The sequence below is a fragment of the Nerophis lumbriciformis genome, linkage group LG17 (genome assembly GCF_033978685.3).
Source record: "Nerophis lumbriciformis linkage group LG17, RoL_Nlum_v2.1, whole genome shotgun sequence".
In the NCBI taxonomy this organism is placed as follows: Eukaryota; Metazoa; Chordata; class Actinopteri; order Syngnathiformes; family Syngnathidae; genus Nerophis; species Nerophis lumbriciformis.
This window is the reverse complement of record NC_084564.2, coordinates 11,801,655-11,819,486: the sequence shown is the minus strand read 5'-3', so window position 1 is coordinate 11,819,486 and position 17,832 is coordinate 11,801,655. Positions and strand designations below refer to the sequence as shown.

At 40.5% G+C, this 17,832-nt stretch overlaps 1 protein-coding gene and 2 non-coding genes across 3 annotated transcripts; all 3 read right to left on the bottom strand.

Moving 5' to 3' along the window:
• Positions 1-6,567: 6,567 nt before the first annotated feature.
• rps3 (ribosomal protein S3) lies at positions 6,568-17,592 on the bottom strand. The gene is made up of 7 exons (XM_061972483.1): positions 17,466-17,592; positions 13,996-14,126; positions 12,136-12,229; positions 10,247-10,341; positions 9,808-9,995; positions 9,528-9,731; positions 6,568-6,633 (listed from the first exon to the last, which is right to left on the bottom strand). The coding sequence occupies exons 1-6, from the start codon at positions 17,493-17,495 to the stop codon at positions 9,532-9,534; spliced, it is 738 nt and encodes a 245-aa protein (XP_061828467.1). The 5' UTR covers positions 17,496-17,592; the 3' UTR covers positions 6,568-6,633; positions 9,528-9,531.
• LOC133614959 (small nucleolar RNA SNORD15) lies at positions 10,064-10,212 on the bottom strand. Its single transcript, XR_009816660.1, has one exon. It is a non-coding gene; the product is annotated as a small nucleolar RNA SNORD15 (small nucleolar RNA).
• LOC133614960 (small nucleolar RNA SNORD15) lies at positions 11,927-12,074 on the bottom strand. Its single transcript, XR_009816661.1, has one exon. It is a non-coding gene; the product is annotated as a small nucleolar RNA SNORD15 (small nucleolar RNA).
• Positions 17,593-17,832: the final 240 nt, after the last annotated feature.

The window sequence follows — 17,832 nt, the reverse complement described above, 5'->3', positions numbered from 1 at the left end:
TGTCCCGGGAGGTTTTCGGGAGAGGCGCTGAATTTCGGGAGTCTCCCGGAAAATCCGGGAGGGTTGGCAAGTATGGCTGAAAGGTGATGTCAAAAAGTAAAAACATAAAGTAGCAGTTAATTCACTACTATTTAAATCAGACCTGGGCAAAGTAAGGCCCGGGGGCCCGTTAAGCTTTTCAATCTGGCCCGCAGGACATTCCCCCCAATTATTTTTCTATATTTAAGATCGATTTTTACCCTTCGCGTTCATATTTTGCTGTGTTTGTTGCATTTTTTTGCATTTCGCTTGATTGTAGAATATATGGATGGAGAGGGGGTGTGACGTTCATACATTGTCAATATTCAGTGTTTTATCCTTCATAGTTAATGTTGTAAATCCAGAGGTGGGTAGTAACGCGCTACATTTACTCCGTTACATCTACTTGAGTAACTTTTGGGATAGATTGTACTTCTAAGAGTAGTTTTAATGCAACATACTCTTACTTTTACTTGAGTATATTTATAGAGAAGAAACGCTACTTTTACTCCGCTACTTTTATCTACATTCAGCTCGCTACTCGCTACTAATTTTTATCGATCTGTTAATGCACGCTTTGTTTGTTTTGGTCTGTCAGACAGACCTTCATAGTGCCTGCGTTTCAACAAATACAGTCACTGGTGACGTTCACTCCGTTCCACCAATCAGATGCAGTCACTGGTGACGTTGGACCAATCAAACAGAGCCAGGGGTCACATGACCTGACTTAAACAAGTTGAAAAACTTATTGGGGTGTTACCATTTAGTGGTCAATTGTACGGAATATGTACTGTACTGTGCAATCTACTAATAAAAGTTCCAATCAATCAATCAAAACTGTGAAGGAAAAAATACATTTTTTTATTTCAACCGTACATCCCGTCAAAAGCCTAAAGACTGACTGCACAGTTCCTGTCTTCACAATAAAAGTGCCGCTCCATTGCGCCTGCGCTTTCAAAATAAGAGTCTCCGAAAGCCAGCGCAAACAAGCTACGGAGTTTGGCGCCAATGTATTTCTTGTAAAGTGTATAAAAACGAATATGGAAGCTGGACAAATAAGATGCCAAAAACCAACCACTTTCATGTGGTATTAGACAGAAAGGAGGAACTTTTTTTCTCCTCCATTTGAAAACGTGGACGTTATCATCACGACTGTCTGATTACAATCAATGCAAGTAATCACAATCAGGTAATACACCAACTTATATTCTAGTCTTCATGAAAGAAAGGAATCTATATGTGTTAAACATGCATGTATATTCATTAAAACACCTTTAACATGTAAACAAAAACGGCAAAATAAATACTTATAAATTATATACTGTATATATCAATGTATGTGTGTATGTTTCTCATCAGTTACTCAGTATTTGAGTAGTTTTTTCACAACATACTTTTTACTTTTACTCAAGTAAATATTTGGGTGACTACTCCTTACTTTTACTTGAGTAATACAACTCTAAAGTAACAGTACTCTTACTTGAGTACAATTTCTGGCTACTCTACCCACCTCTGTGTAAATCCCACATTATTTATTTTCATGTACATTCTGGGTGTCTCATTCAGTAAAAAATTTTTTTAATTCCATTCCGTTTTTTAAGGCGGTCTGTCATAACGTTTTTAGCATTCAATCAGACATTATTGTGAGGTTTTGTATTAGTGTTCCTAAAAATCTTTAAGATGGAAACTGTAGCTGCCATTATGATGTGTAGTGATGCAAATTACCGTAAGTATCGGAATGGTTGGAATCTGCGCTTTTGCATGATATGTTGTCAATATTCAGTGTTTTGTCGTTCATAGTTAATATTGTAAATCCCGCATTCTTTATTTTCATGTACATTCTACATGTCTCATTCGAAAAAATGAGTAAATACCATTGGTTTTTTTAAGCACTCTGTCATAACGTTTTTAGCATTAAATCAGACATTAGTGTTCCTAAAAATATATATACCGGCCCCCAGACATTTTTTTTCTCTAAATTTGGCCCCTCGAGTCAAAACAATTGCCCAGGCCTGATCTAAATAAACGTTTTCCACTGAAAAATGAAAGCCTGCGGGGCCATTTTTATATCTTTGACTAAGTTTACACTGCAGGCCAAAGTGGCCCATATCGTATTTTTTTTCCAGCTGACTGTTTGCACTGCAAATAAAATGTGATATTTTTAATCAGACTCCAGTGTAAACGCACACAACGTGAAGTGAAAACAAAGGAAGTTGACCGACAGGAAGTCGCTACTACTACAAAATAAAACAAAGGTCGCAACACCTTAAAATGAGTGTTTTTACGTGAAAACAAATTAAAGTAAGTATGAATGGATGATAGTGTGATACATTTGGGAGGGTTGTAATCTTTTTATGGCTGTTAAGTAGTGGAGACACGGACATCAGCCTGGATCTACATATTCATAGACAGAGGTGGGTAGAGTAGCCAGAAATTGTACTCAAGTAAGAGTACTGTTACTTTAGAGATTTATTACTCAAGTAAAAGTAAGGAGTAGTCACCCAAATATTTACTTGAGTAAAAGTAAAAAGTATGTTGTGAAAAAAATACTCAAGTACTGAATAACTGATGAGTAACATACACACTCATATCATATATATATATATATATATATATATATATACATACATACATATACATTGATATATACAGTATATAATTTATATGTATTTATTTTGCTGTTTTTGTTTACATGTTAAAGCTGTTTTAATGAATATACATGCATGTTTAACATATAGATTCCTTTCTTTAATGAAGACTAGAATATAAGTTGGTGTATTACCTGATTCTGATGACTTGCGTTGATTGTAATCAGACAGTCGTGATGATAACGTCCACGTTTTCAAATGGAGGAGAAGAAAAGTTCCTCCTTTCTGTCTAATACCACATGAAAGTGGTGGGTTTTTGGCATCTTATTTGTCCAGCTTCCAAACTCGTTTTTATACACTTTACAAGAAATATATTGGCGTCAAACTCCGTAGCTTGCTAGCTTGTTTGCGCTGGCTTTCGGAGACTCTTGTTTTGAAAGCGCAGGCGCGATGGAGCGGCACTTTTATTGTGAAGACAGGAACGTCCTCATGTGCGGTCAGTCTTTAGGCTTTTGACGGGATGTACGGTTGAAATAAAAAAGTATCTTTTTTCCTTCACACTTTTGATTGATTGATTGGAACTTTTATTAGTAGATTGCACAGTACAGTACATATTCCGTACAATTGACCACTAAATGGTAACACCCCAATAAGTTTTTACACTTGTTTAAGTCAGGTCATGTGACCACCTGGCTCTGTTTGATTGGTCCAACGTCACCAGTGACTGCATCTGATTGGTGGAACGGAGTGAACGTCACCAGTAAGGCAGGCACTTTGAAGGTCTGTCTGACAGACCAAAACAAACAAAGCGTGCATTAACAGATGGATAAAAATTAGTAGCGAGTAGCGAGCTGAATGTAGATAAAAGTAGCGGAGTAAAAGTAGCGTTCCTTCTCTATAACTATACTTAAGTAAAAGTATGTTGCATTAAAACTACTCTTAGAAGTACAATTTATCGCAAAAGTTACTCAAGTAGATGTAACGGAGTAAATGTAGCGCGTTACTACCCACCTCTGTTCATAGACTATTATTTGCGCACTATTGACAAGTGATGCGCCGAAAATTCGGTCGTCTTAAATAGACTTTGCTCACCAAAACGGATGGCAAAGGATGATGTGATGAAACTATCCACTTCCGCTGGAGACTGTATTTTTCCGGCGCACACGAGAGACGTAATTCGTCCAAAACACATTCAGATGGTATTGCGTTTAGACTGGTCACATTTGAAAAGATCAGATTCTAATCGGATTCAGGACTACCTCCTGATGTGGCCTGGATCTGACGCCAAAAGATCAGATTTGAAGCACTTTGAAGCGTTTAGATTGGCAAAAAAAATATCAGATCTGTGTCACTTGAGGGCAAATACAATCAAGATTTGGTGTGCAGTGTAAACGGGGCCTTTCATTTACAAAACCAATGTAGAACCTTTTTTTTTTTACCTTTAGGGATCCCCTCAAGTTTGGTCCCAAAAGGGTCTGTCATAAAATTGTTAAAAGGCCACATGTAAAATACATTTCCAACACTTAAATCCCTAATCAATATCAGATGTCGATTTAAACTTTTTTTTAATGTTTTATGCCTTTTGTCAAAACCATTTTGTATGACAAACAATAATGCAATAAAGATTATCACAATTCATAATATTGCGTTTGACTCACTTTTTGAGCAATGAGTAAAAAAATACAAAATCCTACTAAAATTCTCATGGATCCAAAGCACCCCACTCAGTTATTTTTTTTTTTTTAAACTTAACATATTTTTGTTTAATGCCCCTTTTGTCACCAAAAATGTTTACAGCAAACAAAAAATTGTTTACCCCAAACATGTTCAAATGGAACAGTTGACAGCTTTAAAGAAAAAAAAAACAAACTAGAATAGCAATTAGTCAACATTGCATTTTTTTCCTCACTAAACTTCAGTTCTTTCAATCCACTTAAATATTTGTGCCACAGGCCAAAAATAATTACGGTAGCTGCGAGCGTGGATTTTTTTCTTTCTTGAAGTACATCCTAGTCATGTCTGTTGTGTCCTTGAGCTAGACACTTCACCCTTGCTCCTGATGGGTTGTGGTTAGGGCCTTGCATGGCAGTGTGTGAATGTGGAAAAGGTGTCAAGGCGCTTTGAGTATCTTGAAGTTAGAAAAGTACTAAAGTTTAACCTATTTGCCATTTAGTTCAAATATTTTCCTGTCATGACATCCGCGCAAAGAAGCGTACAAGTGACAACTAGTTTCCTGAAGGCTAGATGTCTATATTCACAACGCGGCTCACGACTTGAGGATACCCAAGACGGGGAAAACCAAAGACGCCGGGGTCAAATCCGGCGCAGGAATGTCACCAGAATGGCCTGCGAACAGGCAGAAGATTCTTAAAGCCAAACGTTTGACAATCTTTTTGGCATCAGTCGGTCTTTAAGACTGCTACAGTGTTCCCATTATACTGACAGGGACTATTTACCTCCCAATTTAGGCATGCTGACAAAACTATCCATCCATCTTCTTCCGCTTATCCGAGGTTGGGTCGCGGGGGCAGCAGCTTAAGCAGGGAAACCCAGACTTCCCTCTCCCCAGCCACTTCGTCCAGCTCCTCCCGGGGGATCCCGAGGCGTTCCCAGGCCAGCCGGGAGACACAGTCTTCCCAGCGTGTCCTGGGTCTTCCCCGTGGCCTCCTACCGGTCGGACGTGCCCGAAACACCTTCCTAGGGAGGCGTTCGGGTGGCATCCTGACCAGATGCCCAAACCACCTCATCTGGCTCCTCTCCATGTGGAGGAGCAGCGGCTTTACTTTGAGCTCCCCCCGAATGACAGAGCTTCTCACCCTATCTCTAAGGGAGAGCCCCGTCACTCGGCGGAGGAAACTCATTTCGGCCGCTTGTACCCGTGATCTTGTCCTTTCGGTCATGACCCAAAGCTCATGACCATAGGTGAGGATGGGAACGTAGATCGACCGGTAAATCGAGAGCTTTGCCTTCTGGCTCAGCTCCTTCTTCACCACAACGGATCGATACAGCGTCCGCATTACTGAAGACGCCGCACCGATCCGCATGTCGATCTCACGATCCACTCTTCCCCCACTCGTGAACAAGACTCCGAGGTACTTGAACTCCTCCACTTGGGGCAAGATCTCCTCCCCAACCCGAAGATGGCACTCCACCCTTTTCCGGGAGAGAACCATGGACTCGGACTTGGAGGTGCTGATTCCCATCCCAGTCGCTTCACACTCGGCTGCGAACCGATCCAGTGAGAGCTGAAGATCTTGGCCGGAGGAAGCCATCAGGACCACATCATCTGCAAATAGCAGTGACCTAATCCTGCAGCCACCAAACCAGATCCCCTCAACGCCCTGACTGCGCCTAGAAATTCTGTCCATAAAAGTTATGAACAGAATCGGTGACAAAGGGCAGCCTTGGCGGAGTCCAACCCTCACTGGAAACGTGTCCGACTTACTGCCGGCAATGCGGACCAAGCTCTGACACAGATTATACAGGGAGCGAACTGCCACAATAAGACAGTCCGTTACCCCATACTACCCCACAGGACTTCCCGGGGTACACGGTCGAATGCCTTCTCCAAGTCCACAAAGCACATGTAGACAGGTTGGGCAAACTCCCATGCACCCTCAAGGACCCTGCCGAGAGTATAGAGCTGGTCCACAGTTCCACGACCAGGACAAAAACCACACTGTTCCTCCTGAATCCGAGGTTCGACTATCCGGCGTAGCCTCCTCTCCAGTACACCTGAATAGACCTTACCGGGAAGGCTGACAAAACTACCAAAATATAAATGTCAACAGCAGAGGACACTGAAGAATAAGAATTGAAAAGGTGGAAATTTGGTTGTGTTAGGGCTGGTGTCTCCCAACCGCACACAGATGTCATTATCTTGTAGTCCTCTTCCATAACTTCACTTACTATGACTAATACTCAGCATTCACTGTGGACATGGAGAGAAAACAAAACAAAGTTTCTTTTCTCCATTTTATTGTTTCTGTACACAACAGGGATGTCCTCCAGGGAGTGAAGGGAAAGCCTGCAAAAGACAAACGTAATGAAACAAATGGAGTGAACTCAGTGCATGTTTAATGTTTCATTGTGACAAGAACAAATATGTCAAATTCATCTTGAGCCAATGGTTGTAGGCGCCCCAAAACCAATGTTTTGGTACCACTACCAAAATGTATGTAAAAACTTAAAGACGACCACAATTATTGGCTTTATTTGAACAAAAACTAAATCGTATGATGCATTAAACAATATTGGCATTTAATAGGCGAGAATATGGGCACCTCACGATTCGATAAAAAATGTATTGATGCATCTTTAATTTATGTATATTAATGCTGATTCATTTCACTAAGTGTTAATCACTTGCAACATTTAAAGACTGCATTTGGACTAAGAAAAAGTTACAATAATTCCTACAACATTTATTAAATTAATGGAAATGTGTGCAAAACTGGAACATGAGTGCCCTAAAATAAAGGAGCTGGTCAGATCTGTGAGGTGGCTCACTGCTGTTAACCACATTTTGTCTGCATTACTTTATTTACAATACCGTATTTTCCGCACTATAAGGCGCACCTAAAAACCACAAATTTTCTCAAAAGCTAACAGTGCGCCTTATAACCCGGTGCGCTTTATTACGATTAATTTTCATAAAGTTTCGATCTCGCAACTTCGGTAAACAGCCGCCATCTTTTTTCCCGGTAGAACAGGAAGCGCTTCTTCTTCTACGCAAGCAACCGCCAAGGAAAGCACCCGCCCCCATAGAACAGGAAGCGCTTTAAGCAACCACCCGCCCCCGGAAGAAGAAGAAAAAACGCGCGGATATCACCGTACGTTTCATTTCCTGTTTACATCTGTAAAGACCACAAAATGGCTCCTACAAAGGACAAGGATCCGGTTCATAAAAAGACGCAATCTCTCCATCCGCACACGGATTACTACCGTATTTCACAGCAACTGATATTCCTGTGAACCGCACTGTGGAACGGGAGCACGTACGGTGAATATTCGCACCACAGGGAATGAGAAGTCATCCTTCACTGTGGTTCTAGCTTGCCATGCTAACTTCCACCCATGGTGATATTCAAAAGGAAGACCTTGCCAAAAGAGACCTTTCCAGCCGGCGTCATCATAAAAGCTAACTCGAAGGGATGGATGGATGAAGAAAAGATGAGCGAGTGGTTAAGGGAAGTTTACGCGAAGAGGCCGGGTGGCTTTTTTCACACAGCTCCGAAGGCGAACACACCTTCACTAAGACGGGCAGACAGCTCCGGACGACATACGCCAACATTTGCCAGTGGATCGTAAATGCCTGGGCAGATATTTCGGTCACAACTGTGGTCCGAGCTTTCCGGAAGGCAGGATTCACAGAACAACAGCGACACTGACTCCCGATGACTTCGACGAGACGGAACCGGCCATTTTGGATCCCACGCTTGCGCAACTTTTCAATTCGGACACCGAAGACGAAGAATTCGAAGGATTTACGAATGAAGAATAACTTCAGAAGGTGAGCGCTATGTTTATTTTGTGTGTTGTGACATTAACGTTCGAGCAACATTATGTTACTATTGCTCTACACCATTTTGAATTTTACTATGTTTGTGATTGCACATTTGCGTACATTTTGGGACAGAGTTGTTAGAACGCTGGTTTTCAATATATTATTAAAGTTTGACTGAACTATCTGACTGTTTTTTTGACATTCACTTTAGCGCAGCGTTTTTTTGACATTCACTTTAGCGCAGCGTAGGCGCGGCTTATAGTCCGGGGCGGCTTATTGGTGGACAAAATTATGAAATATGTAATTCATAGAAGGTGCGGCTAATAATCCGGTGCGCCTTATAGTGCGGAAAATACGGTAAATAAATCCATTGACTTTAAGTACCGTATTTTTCGGAGTATAAGTCGCACTGAAGTATAAGTCTCACCTGCCGAAAATGCATAATAAAAAAGGAAAAACACATAAGTCGCACTGGAGCCCGGCCAAACTATGAAAAAAACTGCGACTTATAGTCCGAAAAATACGGAAGATTTTATAATCATCCATGTCCGATTTGCGATGCATCTAAAAATCGATTCCCCCCCCCCTCTTTGAAGTAACAGTGAACATACTAAACAGCTTCTCGCATAAGCACGCAAACTGTTACCAAAGTATCCTAATTGGCTGCTGACGTGTGCACAAACATATGTAATTTGTCATTCTATTATTTTGTCTAAATTATTCATCTACTTGTTTATTTACTGTTAATAACTACTTTAGGTTTTAACATGTTCTATTTACACATTAACATGCAATAGGCCAGTGGTTCTCAAATGGGGGCACGCGCACCCCTGTGGGTACTTGAATGTATGCCAAGGGGTACGTGAGATTTTTTTTAAATATTCTAAAAATAGCAACAATTCAAAAATCCTTTATAAATATAAATAAAAACCTATCTTTTTTTCCCAAATAGTTCAAGAAAGACCACTACAAATGAGCAATATTTTGCACTGTTATACAATTTAATAAATCAGAAACTGATGACCTAGTGCTGTATTTGACCTTTTTATCTCTTTTTTTCAACCAAAAATGCTTTGCTCTGATTAGGGGGTACTTGAATTTAAAAAAAAATCACAGGGGGTACATCACTGAAAAAAGGTTGAGAACCACCGCAATAGGTTATGTACGTTTCAGTATTTACAGGTTGACCTTTATAGTTAGGTTTTAAGCCATACCACACCGTTACCGCATGTAAGTGCTCTGTGTGTGTGTTGACTCGTGACATGCTCGCAGCTCATACTACCAGCAACATCACCACCACAGCACGCCACCATCGCATTAAAAAAAAAGTACTAGTATTTTAATTTTTAAAAGCAGTATAGTACCACACTACTTTTAGTACGGATATACCGTACACCTCTAGGACGTGCTCTTACCCTCTTATGCGGTGGGCACTGGTGTCCCCTGGGGCATAACGGGCACGTCTGGTTTGGCGCCCTTCTGCTCAGAGATGGGTGTGGTAGGGAGGGGCTCGTCTTTGGGCTCCACGATGCTGACGTGGTCGGGCAGTGGCTTCTTGGGTCCGATCTTACCGCTAGGGTCCCACGGCAGCATGATCTTCACCTTGATGCCCAGCACACCTAACCACCGTGACATCAAATCAGGACTTTGCGTGGCCGACAGCGACACCGACGTTCGATACAAGCGTGTACTCACCCTGTCGGAGCAGAACGTGGCGGACGGCCGTGTCGACGTAGTAGTTGACGGGGTCGCCGCTGTGGATCATCAGACCGTCCACAAACTTCATGGACTTTGCCCTTTGGCCCCTCAGCTTGCCGGACACCACCACCTCGCAGCCCTTCGCACCGCTCTCCATGATGAACCTCAGAACACCGTAACATGCCCTGGAAGACACTTCCATGTTTATCAAGTCCACAGAAAAGCAAAAAACCTAACTGGAGGTCCAGTCAAACCCTCTCAGACAAATGCCTCAGAATCTTCATCTGGAATGAGCTCGCTGCTCTGAGGAACTGAAACAGAACCACAGAACGTGGACCTGAAGCAGCTTCCTCAGAGGCAAACAGAGTCCTGGTCCGACTCGTCATCGTATCTTCACCGAGGGACAAGCTGGACCACCGTTTGAAGCTTAGCTCACCTGCGCACAGCCAAACCTCCGAGCAGCTTGTAGCGCAGAGACTCAGCCTGGGCGATGGCGCACAGTCCGCGAGTGGCCACCTTCTCAGCGTACAACTGAAACAGAAGCACAAAGTTCTAAGGACCCATATGCAGAGCGGGTTGGTTGAAGTTTATTTCGAAGATGTATACAATTTCAATATGATACATCACATATTTTCATGTTTTGTCCAAAAAGAAGCAGAACTTAAAGGGAAACTGCACTTTTCTTTTTTAGTTATGCTCATTGTTCAAAATCTTTGAGACAAAAACACATACATTTGGGGGTATTTTAAAAATAAACGCTTGCAAGATGCGGCTAATGAGTTGCCACAGTAGCCTTTAAAACCCTCCATCAACGTTTCTTATACACACTCCTAGCATTTATGTATAAAATGTAGTAACAGACACCTTCATAACAATATGTTTTATATACACACTGCAAGTATATATATATATATATATATATATATATATATATATATATATATATAATGTAGTAACAGACACCATAACTATGTAATATGTACATTTACCGTATTTTGGTCTTTTCATGCTTTACGGGAACGTTTTTCCTCAGCGCATATATTTCCGTTTCCATAGCAGCGCATTTCCGACTTCTGCAACAAATGTGGGTCCTACTTCCAAAGACAAACGCGAGTGTTTTGTAATCACGGCAGACCTAGTAATAGACAACAAAGACGACATTTTGGACATATGAGGATTAACAACCTTATCTTTTGGAAGCTGAATGAACCAAGTATTAACTGCTGCTTCTACAAGCGAGCACGCAGGTAAAGTGAGAAGTTGGAGCAAACAGAAGCCGAGGGAGTGGGGTGGAAATTTTTTGAAGCTAGCTGAAAATGTGGCATTTGGAGCCAAACTATCTCAACAGAAATGCAACGCTTACCCAAAGGCAACTGAAAACGTCCCCGGACAGCTTGTCATAATACTGATCACGATACATTCAGGACATCACCATACAACTACAGTACATACGCTGTCTGGCTGTGTACAAACAAAACATGAAATAATACTTTAAAGATACTGTAATATGATTGTTCATGTTTTTCACTCAGTACAGATTGTGTCTTATCGCAGTGTTGTGCATTACAAACTCAAAAGCCATTAAGCTGTTGAGGCAGTAGCTAGGTAACGGCTAATGCCTTAGCATGCCGTCGTAAGGCGAATGTGTTACTACGCTAGAAAAAGAGTTCCTCAGTGTTTGCTTACAATAACAATGTCGCTACAGCTTGGTTATCACACAGGTTACGGAACGTAAAATTAAGTATTGTTGAATGTTTTTAAATGCATTTTCAAGGTAATTTAGAGACAGAATGGATTGCTAGAATGAGACGATCTTACACGTTAGACTGCAACATTTTTTTTAGATTGTCTTCTTGTCTCATAAATATTGTGAACGATAGGCAAAATTCTTAATCAAGTGCAGTTTCCCTTTAAGCCTACCCATTTTCTAGCTCATAGCAATTCCAATAACATTTTCACTTCCTGTTCATTTATTTGTATATAATTTATATCAATTAAATAAAGTGATTTTCATAAATAGATAAGTCAGTTATGATTTACACAATGAAGATGAATTTGTTGTAAGATGAATAATCTTATTTTCAGTAAGTTCAAGACACACACTATATGAAAGAACCCCTCTCAGACAAATGCCTCAGTGTCGTCACAAGAAAAGACTCGCTGGCCAGAAGGACCAGAACTGAACCACAGAACGTGGTTCTGAACCAGAACCCCCCTGACCAAGACTGAGTCTTATCGGTCTCGTCATCGTGTCATCACTGAAGGGAACGCACGTCGTCCTCACCGTACACACAGTTGGCGTCAACATTGTTCTTAACGTCTCACCTCCACGTTGCCCTCAGGGAAGCCAAACCTCTTCTGGACCACAGCGGTCAGCTCTCTGATGCGACGGCCTTTCTCTCCCAGAACATTCTGGGTCCTGAGGACAAAACCTGTGTCATTACATCATGAGCGGTTGTCACCAACCTTTGAGCTTATGAACCAAGGCAAGATCTGACAAGAGGCTTCACTGTTTCTCTCATTCTGTTAGTAGCTCAAAAACTAATGGACGGTTTTTGACTACTTTCAAGAAAAGTCAGAAATACGACAAGTGATTACCGTATTTTCCGCACTATAAGGCGCACCTAAAAACCACAAATTTTCTCAAAAGCTGACAGTGCGCCTTATAACCCGGTGCGCTTTATATATGGATAAATATTAAGATTCATTTTCATAAAGTTTAGGTCTCGCAACTATGGTAAACAGCCGCCATCTTTTTTCCCCGTAGAAGAAGCGCGCGGTGCATGCTGGGATATGTGACGTTTCATTTCCATTTGTGTGTTTATGTAAAGACCCCAAAATGGCTCCTATTAAGTGTGTTGTCTGTCTAATTATAAATAATGCAGACGAGGCGTGTTAACTGAGTTCTCAACGTTTACTTACAGCGTGCTCATAACCACATTCTAACTCCCAGCATACAACAACGCTTCTCAGGGCTACCGCGCATGCTCGTAACTATCGTTGCATGCTGGGTAGTGTAGTTATATTTGCTAGCTCATAACAGCACATTGAGAGACACGCTTACGCGCTTAATTCAATACTCGCCGTCATTCCGGGTGGATTGACAAAAGACCTCCAGCCGCTAGATATTGGTGTCAACAGGGCATTCGAAGCTAGACTGCTAACTGCGTGGGAACAGTGGAGGACGAAGAAGCGCGCGGTGCATGCTGGGATATGTGACGTTTCATTTCCATTTGTGTGTTTATGTAAAGACCCCAAAATGGCTCCTATTAAGTGTGTTGTCTAATTATAAATAATGCAGACGAGGCGTGTTAACTGAGTTCTCAACGTTTACTTACAGCGTGCTCATAACCACATTCTAACTCCCAGCATACAACGCTTCTCAGGGCTACCGCGCATGCTCGTAACTATCGTTGCATGCTGGGTAGTGTAGTTGTTATATTTGCTAGCTCATAACAGCACATTGAGAGACACGCTTACGCGCTTAATTCAATACTCGCCGTCATTCCGGGTGGATTGACAAAAGACCTCCAGCCGCTAGATATTGGTGTCAACAGGGCATTCGAAGCTAGACTGCTAACTGCGTGGGAACAATGGATGACAGAAGGCGAACACACCTTCACTAAGACGAGGAGGCAGCGCCAGACGACGCCAACATCTGCCAGTGGATCGTAAATTTGCCCAACTTTTCACTTCGGACACCGAAGACGAAGGATTTACGAATGAAGAATAACTTCAGAAAGTGAGCGCTATGTTTATTTTGTGTGTTGTGACATTAACGTTCGAGCAACATTATGTTGCTATTGCTCTGCACTATTTTGAATTTTACTATGTTTGTGATTGCACATTTGCGTACATTTTGGGAGTGAACAGAGTTGTTAGAACGCTGGTTTTTAATATATTATTAAAGTTTGACTGACCTATCTGACTGTTTTTTTGACATTCCCTTTAGCGCAGCGTAGGCGCGGCTTATAGTCCGGGGCGGCTTATTGGTGGACAAAGTTATGAAATATGCCATTCATTGAAGGTGCGGCTAATAATCCGGTGCGCCTTATAGTGCGGAAAATACGGTACCTTTTGGGGGTAGTCCGAATTCAGTACAATTTTCTCATCATAGGGATGTAGGGCATGGAGTACACTCAAGTGTTTTTCTAGAATGTTTGCAAAAACGTATTGTGCCTTCACCTTGTGGCTAGGATGATGATCTCGGTCTTGTTGGGGGTCCCGCGGACCTCAACACCAGAGTATCCATCTTCTGCGAGCTCACGAGTCAGGAACTCATTCAGCTCTGCCTTGAAAATTCCATCTGCCACAAACTGGAGACACCACAGTCAGCATTTTAAACCCTAAACACTGGTATGATCCACAGGATCCTAATTACAATTTCATTTTTGATCACTGGGAGTAATAACAGCCAATCAGGTAACATTATCAACTATCAAATTTGGTTGTGCCATCTGGTTGTCTCGCGGTTGATTCTTTGCGTGGAATGAGAAGAAAAAACTAAAAATGAGTGCCGCAGAGAGCGAATACATTTTCGATAAAACAGGAAGTTTTAAAACGAACTGTAGTCAGACCAAGGCGCGCGTTATCAGTAATACCACAGGACCCTTCCCCTTGAGCACAGCCAGTGTTCTGAAAAAATGTGCCGTTCATTAAACAAATGCTACTAGTTGCATACTCCAATAGTTAGCAACATAAGCATTTGACGGATTTGGATTACACTTTCTGAAAATGTCCAAAATAGGTCCTTAAACAAGTGAATTTCTAATGTTTGCGTTGAGCAGCAATTTTTTAAGGGCAGCAATGTTCTGTTGAATCAAATTGCTTTGTTAGAAAAGAGCTACCCAACGCTAAAGTTTCCCTGAAAACAAATCAAAATCTAAATTAACTGCTCCGTGTAGACTTAAAATGTGTAGACTTTCTCACTCACGCTATAAGTTTTCTGACCGGTAAGCGTGTCGACACTTGCAGCATGAAGAAGTTCACATTGACGCAAACAAAGGTAGCCTACTTTTCGTTTTCTTCGCTGTCGTTTAAACAGGAACAGCAAGTGATAGAACTTTTTGACGAACCCGCTTGATTCGACAGAACACTGGGACTATATGCGGTCCTCTCCAAGGTTTCTCATAGTCATTCACATCGACGTCCCACTGGGGTGAGTTTTTCCTTGCCCTTATGTGGGCTCTGTACCGAGGATGTCGTTGTGGCTTGTGCAGCCCTTTGAGACACTTGTGATTTAGGGCTATATAAATAAACATTGATTGATTGATTGACTGACTAAACCTACAGAGAATAGTTGTAAGGTTTCTAGGTTTGCATTTTCACACTTTGCACTATTTTGTTACAGTTTAAGCATTTCCTTAAATATAGTCCTTCATTTGCACATTAAGAGATTAGTGTATTTTTTTTAACATTGTTTTTAGGGATGTCCGATAATGGCTTTTTGCCGATATCCGATATTGTCCAACTCTTAATTACCGATATCGATATATACAGTCGTGGAATTAATACATTATTATGCCTAATTTGGACAACCACGTATGGTGAAGATATGGTCCCCAATACCGATATATACAGTCATGGAATTAACACATTATTATGCCTAATTTGGACAACCACGTATGGTGAAGATAAGGTCCTTTTTAAAAAAATTCATAAAATAAGATAAATAAATTAAAAACATTTTCTTGAATAAAAAAGAAAGTAAAACAATATAAAACAGTTAAATAGAAACTAGTAATTAATGAAAATGAGTCAAATTAAGTGTTAAAGGTTAGTACTATTAGTGGACCAGCAGCACGCACAATCATGTGTGCTTACGGACTGTATCCCTTGCAGGCTGTATTGATATATATATATATATTGACATATAATGTTAGAACCAGAATATTAACAGAAAGAAACACCTCCAGTCAACCTCAACCCTTGACTAACACCCTCCCCCTTCCACATCCCCGGATTGTAAATAACCAAATGTATATACTTGTTCTTATGCTTTCTGAACTCACTATGTTCTCTGCTCGCTGTACATATCCTACCAAGTCAGTTCAATTCAGTCTGTTTCAATGTCCATTTCTCTGATGATGCAATTGTTGATGACAGAAGTGCTTATATCAACTAAACCCTCCTCATCCCACCCCCCGGATTGTAAATGTTGTACATAATGTAAATAATTCAATGTATATACTCTGATGATTAACTTGTGGGATGACTGTATTATGCTGATAGTATATATTTGTACCATGAATTGATTTACCATTTGGTGGTCAATTGTACGGAATATGTACTATACTGTGCAATCTACTAATAAAAGTTTCAATAAAAAAAAAACCTTTGTGTGAATGGGGGAGGTTTTTTTTGGGGTTGGTCCACTAATTGTAAGTGTATCGTGTGTTTATTTATGTTGATTTAATAAAAACAAAACGATACTGATAAAAAAACAAAACGATACCAATAATTTCCGATGTTACACTTTAAAGCATTTATCGGCAGGCTGATATTATCGGACATCTCTAATTGTTTTCTATGGTTGTGTGAACATTTATTTTCTGCCTTGATAGTTGAGGGGAGTATAAGAAGAATGTTACATTTGAAATAAAAATGTTTACATTTAATATATTTTTCTCTTGCTCCTTATCTTCAACAGGTTATAGGAATAGACGATATCGATCAATATAAAACACTTAAAACTTTATACTGTTAAAGTCATATCACCCAGTCCTACTTTCAAATTGATTCATGATATAATCATTTAACATTAACCAACAAAACTTCAGCCTTTAGCTAATAGTACACATTGATTTCACTGATAGAACCTTTAGCATATCAGTATGTGGGATTAAATTAAGGAATGGATTAAGGAAAGAAGTTAAACATTGTACTGATATGATCCAGATTAAGAGGTTGTTCAAAATAATAGTGCTTAAAAATACAAAGAAGAATTATGAGAAATACTTTCAACCTTATTGAAAGTAAGATATTCTTCTTCTCAGTATGTTTATGAATAAATTAATTACATATTACAAAACTGTTGTGTATACTAATTCACAGATGTTATTTTATTATATAAAAAGGTCAGTAAACTATTCTATATATTTGTAAACGCTCTGAAGTGGGAAAGGGGTAGGACTAAATGAGCTTTGCTTCTTCCTACTCCTTTTCGTACATGTAAAGTGAAATGATATGAAATTGTGTGATGTATTACACTGTAAGTGTGTTCATGTTCGAAATAAACTAAAAGAGAGAAATAAAGTTTACGTCTGCTACATAATTTAACAAACTTTGATGGCATGAAGTTACTGACTTGTTAGCATTAGCAGGTAGATGCTAAGCTATGTCATGAGTACTTAGCGGGACTAGTGCTATATTAATAAAATACATGTGACCAATATTAAAGAATCAACACCATAAGAGCAGATAATGAATAGTCCACTTTGTTGCTTTATCACAAGCACCGTGTCAGTGCCACAGCGTCGCCATGTTTGCTCGCCGCTCGAATGCAGCGCAATGCCGGCAGCATCCTCTGCAATCCCGGCGAACCAGAGTTGGACCACATCTTAAACTCTCCGTGCGGTTACATGACATTTGCATTCACATCGACCCAAGCCCATTTCGATGATAACCCTTCCCGTGAGGCAAAAAAAGGCACCTACTTTTCTCTTTTTGGAGATCTGCACCGCCATCTTCTAGCAGGCCGTAGACAGGAAAGGAAGGCCAAACGATGCGGAAATGCTTTTATGTAATTTCCGGTGACGTCATGAGCACAAAATCCCTGGGATTTGTAATTTCTTCCGCATTTCTTCTTTACAGGCGAAATGTGTTGCTTTCTGACGAGGCATTTTAATTATTTATTGATTCATTGTCGAACAACTTACTCAGAAGCGTGCTCTGTAATAGTACTAATAGCGATGTATAAGTAATTAAAATGACTTTATTTGACATTATTATTGGCACGCAGCATTGTCGTAGATAAAGCAACAACAGAAAAAAGCAAACAATCGCTATGTAATGACTAAAAAA

What these genes read in the sequence shown, in the direction of transcription:
- rps3 (XM_061972483.1), bottom strand. Translation starts at nt 17,495, where the DNA reads ATGGCGGTGCAGATCTCCAAAAAGAGAAAA. An exon ending in AGATCTCCAAAAAGAGAAAA is followed by an intron (nt 14,127 to 17,465) that starts GTAGGTGCCTTT and finishes TGGTGTCTCCAG; the next exon opens with TTTGTGGCAGATGGAATTTT. An exon ending in ATCATCATCCTAGCCACAAG is followed by an intron (nt 12,230 to 13,995) that starts GTGAAGGCACAA and finishes TTTTGTCCTCAG; the next exon opens with GACCCAGAATGTTCTGGGAG.